General features: G+C 34.3%; 2 protein-coding genes and 1 non-coding gene across 4 annotated transcripts; all 3 read left to right on the top strand.

Annotated features, from left to right (window-relative positions):
- The first annotated feature begins 1785 nt into the window (after positions 1–1785).
- Positions 1786–2836, top strand: LOC145046922 (uncharacterized). Its single transcript, XM_078995187.1, has 2 exons — positions 1786–2283; positions 2528–2836. The coding sequence occupies exons 1-2, from the start codon at positions 1786–1788 to the stop codon at positions 2834–2836; spliced, it is 807 nt and encodes a 268-aa protein (XP_078851313.1).
- Positions 2837–6114: 3278 nt separating this feature from the next.
- Positions 6115–6194, top strand: TRNAL-UAG (transfer RNA leucine (anticodon UAG)). The gene has a single exon. It is a non-coding gene; the product is annotated as a tRNA-Leu (tRNA).
- Positions 6195–6216: 22 nt separating this feature from the next.
- LOC145048309 (SAGA-associated factor-like protein) lies at positions 6217–7739 on the top strand. 2 transcript variants are annotated; one of them, XM_078996771.1, is made up of 4 exons: positions 6217–6383; positions 6712–6766; positions 6980–7257; positions 7341–7739. In XM_078996771.1, exons 3-4 carry the CDS (start codon positions 6991–6993, stop codon positions 7401–7403), a joined length of 330 nt encoding a protein of 109 aa, XP_078852897.1. In that variant the 5' UTR covers positions 6217–6383; positions 6712–6766; positions 6980–6990; the 3' UTR covers positions 7404–7739. The 2 variants fall into 2 exon arrangements, with proteins under 2 accessions (XP_078852897.1, XP_078852896.1); XM_078996770.1 differs by having other exon boundaries at positions 6219–6383; positions 6949–7257.
- The last annotated feature ends 941 nt before the right edge of the window (positions 7740–8680 follow it).

Genomic DNA, 8680 nt, shown 5'->3' with positions numbered 1-8680 from the left:
AGTCGACAGGACCGAAGGGGAGGCCAGCACCATGATATGCTAGGCAAGGTACCGCTCAACAGGATTAAAAGGGAGGCCAGCACCCAGATATGCTAGGCAAAGTACCGGTCGACAGGACCGAACGGGTAGTTAGTACCCAGTTATGTTATTCAGTATGTGTTATGTATGGTATGTGGTATGATGTGGGGAACTCACTAAGCTTTGTGCTTACAATTTCAGTTTTGTTTTCAGGTACATCTTCAACAAAGCGGAAGGAGCTGGCGCGGTATTAGCACATCACACACACACACACAGGATTTCCACATCATAAGATTCTCGGGATTGTACTCTGACATTATTACTACTTCATGAAATGCTTTTTGAGACATGTGAATATGGTTTTATGATATGATGTGAAACTATGATGTTTCTTATAAATGTTTTCTAAATTTTTATATATTAAAATGAAATTCTGGCCTTGAAAATTGGGATGTTACAGAGTTAGACATAGGGTTTCTATCGTTTGCCTCTCTCATCTGGTTTGTCTCTCAGGAACAAGACAAAGCTCCATAAGCTACATCTCTCAACAGGTAAACACATGCCATTTTATATTTTTGGTTTAATGGCAGGAGTATGATATCTTCTAGATACGTTACACACAATTAGACATAGGGTTTCTGTCGTTTGCCTCTCTCATCTGGTTTGTCTCTCAGGAACAAGACAAAGCTCCATAAGCTACATCTCTCAACAGGTAAACACATGCCATTTTATATTTTTGGTTTAATGGCAGGAGTATGATATCTTCTAGATACGTTACACACAAAAACGTGATAAATGTTCTTTTATATGTCTCGAAATCAATGGTAGGGTTATGTTTTTCATAAGAAAACATGATAATTTTTTTATTGCCTTGAAATTAGTAGTAGGTTTCTTTTGGTCTTTAATAAGTGGTAATGGTATTTGCAGTGGGTATTAATTTGAGTGAAGAAAATATGATAATGTTTTTTTGGTCGTCAAATAGGTGTCATTATTTTGTATTTTTTGTTCTTAATCAGTGATTTCTTGTATTTGTAGTGAGTATTAATCACCAATCAGTGAACATGGCTTCATCTTCAGTATTTTACTTGAGTGAAGAAGGAAACACTGATAGTGAAGACGAGGAATATGTTGAGTCTTCTACAGATACATATTCTATAGGGTCATTATGTCTTGATATAGAAGATGATATGTTTATAGATGCCCATTTTGAGGAAGATGTTGACACAAGTATGACAAAAACCACATATGATCCTTTTTTGTATTTGTTATGCCCTCGTCATAAAGAAGATGCTGAAATAGGAAAATTGTATCGAGGAGATGAATATGAAGAAGAGCCATATGATGATGATGATTTACAATTTGGAAAACACAACTGGAATGCGGATGGAGAAAACGAAGAAATCGGGGTCGAATATAATATTCACAACGCTTCGGTTGATTGGAGAAAGATGAAACCTGAATTGGGAGAAAAGTACGAGAGTCCGGAACAACTAAAATTTTGTGTTAGAAACTACGTTGTGGCAAATGGGTTTCAGTTACGTTTTGCTAAAAGTGATCATGATAGGATATTAGTAGTTTGTGGGAAAGAAAATAACAAAAAAAGTGCCCGTATAGGTTGTATGCTTCTTGGATTGGAAATGAAACAACTTTCCAAGTTAAATCTTTGAATGATAATTATAGATGTTGTAGAAGTTTCGAGTTTGGGACTCTTGTTACTCCCTCCTGGATTGCTAAACATTATGTGGATGAGATGATAAAAATCCCACAATGAAAATAAGAGAACTGAAAGCTTATATTCAAAGGAAATTTTCTTGCAAGGTAAATACTCCACAGTGTCAAAGGGCACGAGCTAAGGCATTATTTTTAATCGAGGGGAAACTGTCAGACCATTATGCAAAAGTTTTGGATTATGGCCAAGAAATTCTTAGGTCAAATCCGGGTAGTACCGTAAATATTGGAGTAAAAAGTAATCCGAATGGCAATTATTTTCAATGTATCTGCATTTGCTTTAAAGCCTTAAAAGATGGTTGGAACAACAGTTGTCGTCGGGTAATTGGATTGGATGGTTGTTTCTTGAAGGGACGAGTTAAAGGAGAGCTATTATCTGCAATCGGAAGAGATGCAAACGATGAAATTTATCTCATAGCTTGGGCCGTTGTAAACGTTGAAAACAAAGACAACTGGAAGTGGTTCGTTGAACTGTTAGGTGCAGACATTTGTTTTGAACAAGGAAGAGGTCTTACTTTGATTTCAGACCAACATAAGGTATTTTTTACAAACATTAAAATTTCTGTCAAGAGGTACTTCAAGGTTGTTCAAAAATAGTGAAAACAATAATAATAATAATAATAATAATAATAATAATAATAATAATAATAATAATAATAATAATAAGTTTTATTTTCAATCTGTCCAAAACAGTAAAAAAACAAAAAAAAAAAAAGTTTTTTTTTTCAATCTGTACAAAAACAGTAAAAAAATATTATTATTTTTAATGTGTCCAAAACAGGGGCTTGTTGAAAGTGTGAAGGAACTAATGTCATATGCTAAACACAGACAATGTGCACGACATATTTATGCGAATTTTAGGAAGAACTTCAATGGTGAGATGTATAAGAAGATGTTTTGGCGATGTTGCATGTCAACCACAAAAGAAGGCTTTAAGAGTAACATGGAAGAATTAAGAAAGTTTAGCCAAGAAGCTTATGACCATCTAACAAAAAAAGGGATCCTAATACATGGTCTAGGGCATTTTTTGAAGTTGATAGGGCTTGCGGGGCAGTTGAGAATGGGATTTCAGAGTCTTTCAACTCTGTGATTGTGGAAGCAAGAAGAAAACCATTACTTACGATGTTAGAGGGAATTAGATTATATTGCATGGAGCGGTTTGAAGTTATGTCAAGCAAAGCAAAAACATGGGAAAAGGAAATTTGTCCAAATATAAGTAAAAAAATGAATTATTTCCATACAAACATGAGGTAATTAATACCATAAATTATTTGAAATATGATTGGTTTTTAAGTTTGTTTTCTTAAATAATTATTATCACATTTTTCTTATATTGTAGAAATTGGCTAGTCTACCCTGCTGGAGGAAGTGTGTTTGAAATAAGAAATGGATACGATGCATACAAGGTTGACTTAAATGCACACTACTGTAGTTGCAAGCTATGGTAATTATCCGACATTCCTTGTGTACATGCTGGTGCAGCATTGAACTATTGCCACATTGATCCTAAAGATTATTTGAGTACATGGTTTAGTAAGGATAAATTCATAGCAGCATATACCAAGACAATCAATCCCATGAATGGAAGTAAAATGTGGCCAAAAACACCTTACAAAAAGCCTTTGCCACCAAAAGAAAGGAGGATGCCAAGCAGACCTACTATTAAAAGGAAGAGACATGAGATTGAAAACAAATCCAAGTATCCAACTGTTTCAAATGCAGGGAGGCCAGAAACTTGTCGTATTTGTTTACAAATTGGCCATAATGCTAGAACATGCAAGAATGAGAAACAACTACCCCCTCCCAAGCCAAAAAGACCGACCGGAAGGCCTAGAAATGACGATTTTGATGATCGTATAAAATGTGGAAGAGGAAGTAGAGGAGGAAATAGAGGACGGGCTGGAGATAGAGGAGGAGGTGTGAGAGTTATAATAAATGACGATGATGATTTTGTGGATCATTATATGGGTAAGTTGTCTACACCTTAAAACAAAACATGTTATTTATGGAGGTTTTTTTTAATCTTTAGTTTTCTATGTAGAAAATGAAAACGAACATGTTATTTATGATGATGAAGGAGTGCCTAACAGTCAAACACAAACTTGTGTCCCTGAGACGCAATATGATGCAGATGGTGATCTTCAAGAGGTTCCGGTGAGAGATGAGGAAGATTCTGAAGATTTTTGGAACATCATACCAAACTAATATTGAAATTATGAAAACAAGAAAGATTTAGTAGGTGGAATTAATAGCCCTTTTTGTATAGTGGGCAATGTTTAAAAAACCTTTTGCATTTAAAACACTATGCAGTATTTATGCAATTAGTAGTAGCCTTTTTGAAAACTCAATGCAATGTTTCTGCACTTTGTAAGGGTCATTTTGTTATCTTAATGCAATTTGTTTGTGCTTACATATATGTTTGTAGAAGAAATTTCTTATCGGGACCATTTTGTTAAAAAAAAAAGTTGACGGAGACCATTTTTGTAAAAAAAAAAATGCCGACAAGGACCATTTTTGTATTAAAAAAACGCCAACAGGGACCATATGTTTGAAATACAGTATGCATATAATATATGTCATGTTTGCTCGTCTTGAGTATTGAACAGATCAACAAAAGCATCACTTATGTTCCTGGACCATTTCTTTTCTTAATATTTGATCTGTATACAGGAACCATAATTGTGATAGACAAGCCTATTTCATTTTGAATCTGCACAAAAGAGGGACTATAATTGTGATCAACAAGCTTGTATACTAAATTGCCCTTATAGAACTTTTGTTAAAAACATGAACTATTTTCACAACAAACTTTGTATGAGTACAACAAAAACTACATACCCTTACAACACAACAAAAGCAATAAAGACTACTAATAGTATGATATTTAACATCAACAAACAGTAAGAAACCTACTTCCTAAATTTAATATTTCAACAACCATTAGATACAACACTTAATCCCTGAAAACACTAATTGCAAACCAATTGATAATGAGTACAACAAACACAAATGCTAATAAGCTAACAATTACTTTGAAACTATTGTTCTTCTTCTCAAACACTTCAATATTTGGCTTCTTTCCCTTCTCTAACACTTCAAGATTTGCCTTCATTCCCTTTAATTCTACAATAAGCTTATTCCTTTCTTCTTTATAGTACCCATTCAACTTTGATTCAGCAATAAGCTTATTCATTTCTTCTTTATAGTACCCATTCAACTCCGGGTCAATCAAGTTAAAATACTTGCAATATTCACTTGAACCTTGAGCAGTGAGTTAGAAAGTAAGTAAAAAAGAAGCTAAAACATTTTTATTTCATCTATTTATGAACTTACCCAATAAGGGCACTTGTAAAACCATCTTTTAGGGTTCTTAGTCGTAGTTGAAATCCACATTCTGGATTCGTAACCACAACCACAACGATCTAAATCTTCTTTTTCTTTCAGTTGTTTTACCGACCTGCATCTATATTTTGAAGATGATGAAGAAGAAGCCATTGATTCGTGTGTGAAGTGCAGCTACTGCTTCCTTGTTGTCATTCACGATCGCATTCAAGTACACCCTTTTTAACAGAGAAACAAACTAGTGGTTGGGATTGATCACCTTCCTTCTTAAATTTCATACGATCCTAAAATATTTTTCTGTTGAAATCGAAGTAGAGAGATGAAGTAGTGAGATGGGACAAACCCTAATTCCTTATGTTTTGATTTGGTTTTAATCGACTGTAAGTTATTATCAATGCATAAAAGGGGGGTTTTAAGTTTATTCACGTGGGTCTTTTCTTTATGATAGGTCATCCGGTCATCAAGTAATGTAACGGGTTATTTGGGTTTTTATGAAAGGTATTTTATAATGTAAGGGCTTTTGTGAAGGTAAATATAATATAAGAGTTTTTTTGAATGTAATATGATAAAAGGTTGGGTTTTTCTGTAATTTTCCCTAAAATGACACGTAGAAAAAAAATAATTCAAAATAACCACAAAATGACATTTGACAAATTGAAGGAGAGTTTGACAAGTGACAAAAAAAAAAAAAAAAACTTTTATTTATTAGAGAAGATTATTTAAAATATTGCAAACTTTAAAATGCCACTTTTTATGAATATACCTAGTTTTAATATATAGAAATTAGAGTAATTAAATATTTGTACATATAAGCATATTTAAATTGCCATATCGAACTGGGTACATGCACATGTTGATATTTTCATATCTATTTTCGTATAGACTTTATAGAAAATGGATGCATCCTAATTAGTTTTGTAACAAAAATATTTAACAATGAGAAGAATATGCGTTTAATTAGTTTTTTTTTCACGATGATACCAACGGCTAATGTAATATACTTTCTTTTACAAATGAATACCATCTGACAGTTTGGCCGAGTGGTCTAAGGCGCCAGATTTAGGCTCTGGTCCGAAAGGGCGTGGGTTCAAATCCCACAGCTGTCATTTTTTGTTTTTCTAGATACAAAAAATCTTTTTCGCAGACAACAAAAATTAATACGAATCGGACCTTTTCCCGATCCATAACCCGTAATTCTCCCCTCACTCCGTCTCCTCCCGTTCTCCTCTGCCACCATCAAATTGATTATCCCGGCGAAATCCCCACCATTTGCTTTCCGAGCGACTTCTTTTAAGGTATGTTGTCTATATCACTCGCGTTAATGATTTCCGTTATATATTGCTAATTCCATTGTACCTCCAACTGCTTGATTAATCTTAGCGTCTTTTGATCAAGTTTGAGTTAATCAGAATTTCTTACTGGTTTTTATTGATATCTTCGTAGTTTCTGGTATTCGGTATGATTCCACGGAGTATTTTCTAGGTTTATAATTGAATCCCTAAACTGTGTTTGTTGCTTTTATCGTACGATTGCTGATGAGCAAACCCTAATTCTCGGATCTGTGTACGTTTTTCGATTAATTGGTACTAATTTTTCTAATCAACACTCTATGATTATTATTAGGTACCGAACACTCTGGTTGTCAAGAATCATGTCTTCCCCGGCTGAGAATACACAGGTTTCTTCAATTTTCGTATCTCGAATACTTATTTCAATACGTATTTGGGTGTCTCAAAATTTACGTTCATCATCAAAGTTCCAAATCTAGGATACATGGGTTTGCATTTTGCAATATAGCTCTTGCCTTTGAGAATCATGATTATGAGTAACATTTACGAAGGTGGGATTTTGTTTATGCAGCTTGCATCTCATTTGTTTGATGAACTTCTAGGCTCTATAATCATGGATGTTTCATCTGAGTGTCACCGAATTGCAAGATTGGGACTTGACCGAAATCTAGATGATGAAGAAGAAGAACTAAGGCTATCAGCACAAGCTAGGGCAAGAGTAGCAGATCCAAGCAATAGTGAAACAAATAGCAAATATGTTGTTGACATTTTTGGTCAAACTCATCCTCCTGTAGCCACTGAAATATTCGATTGCATGAACTGTGGTAGAGCTATTGTTGCTGGAAGATTCGCTCCTCATTTGGAAAAATGCATGGGGAAGGTAATCATATATTCATATATAATACTTCATTATTTAAAAAAATAGTATAAATCAAAGTATGATGTTATTTTGGGTAATTACAGGGGAGGAAGGCGCGTGTCAAGTCAACAAGAAGTAGTACAGCTGCTGCTGCACATAATCGGTAATCATGTTAGAAACACAATTAATACATACACCCTAGTACTGATAAATTTCACTAGTTTTCAACTCTCTATACTTATGATAGTTTTGATTTTTGAAACACAATTGAAGCCTCAAAGTTAGCATGATTAAGGTAATATGATGTTATAAAATTGAATTGAAGTAGAACAACTTGATTCGGGTGAAACACTATGTTCCAATTTCTTAATAACAACTTTAGATGAATGTGGTGACATGAAGTATGAGTGAAAGCTTGAATGGTTTCATGTACAATGTAAGTGAACATCTTATTACCTCTATAAGGTTATGTTCACCAACATGATTTGTGATATTTGGTTTAACATGATCTTTCCCTAATGCTAACATTATAACATACCAAGATTATAATCAGTATCATGTTTCTTAAAATGATATATCTATCATAATTCATACCTTAACTGTATCGTGACTAAATTACATAAGGCCAACCGATATACTTGGCACGAGAAGGCTCGTGGTTGTCTGGTTGAGCTGGACCATGACCACGGCCGTGCACACTTCCCGGTCTGTCGTGGTGCAATGTTCTCCGGATGACGAAACCAAACGCCCAATAGAGCTCGAGTACTTCCTTGACCATTTGACTAGCCGTTGATCGGCCAAAATAATTAAATTTTTTTTTTTTAAATAAATTTTTTTACATACCATTTTCACCTATAAATACCCCATTCTAAACCTTATTTCTTAAACTATTCTTTTCTTACTCTATACACAAAATAGACAACATATTTACAACCAAAACCATGGATTCTAACCAAAACACCCATCCAAACTATAAAAATCGCATACCCGATAACACTTTTGCATTAGAGATAACCTCTTGCTAATTCCCGACCATGGAATCACTGTAAGGTGATTTTGTCAATTTGCTTTAAATCAGTTTCCCTAACCAACGAATTACACTTTTCCAACAACAATATAAAGCTTTTCTGGCTTCCAACAGGAACAACTTTTAACAATGTCAAACTTTCCAACAATTCCAACAACTACTCCAAGAACAATTCCAATCACAATCATCACAACCCCTTCATTTATCGGATTTTGTTTCGGAAATTCAACATTCACCACCACTTCAACCTAAAAAGAAAAAAAAAAAAAAAAAACGGTTCGACTCAACACCACCAAGAAAGGGTCCCATAGACAAAAGCTGAAAAAGAAAAGCTAGTTGAGACATGGATTTCGGTTTCCCAAGACCCAATCGAAGACGATAGTCAAACGTTCAGTTGTTTTGGGAGAAAGTTCGTGT

The sequence above is a fragment of the Lactuca saligna genome, chromosome 5 (assembly GCF_052625555.1).
Source record: "Lactuca saligna cultivar CGN05327 chromosome 5, ASM5262555v1, whole genome shotgun sequence".
Taxonomy (NCBI): Eukaryota; Viridiplantae; Streptophyta; class Magnoliopsida; order Asterales; family Asteraceae; genus Lactuca; species Lactuca saligna.
Note: the sequence above shows the minus strand (reverse complement) of the source record. Positions and strands in the feature narration are given on the sequence as shown.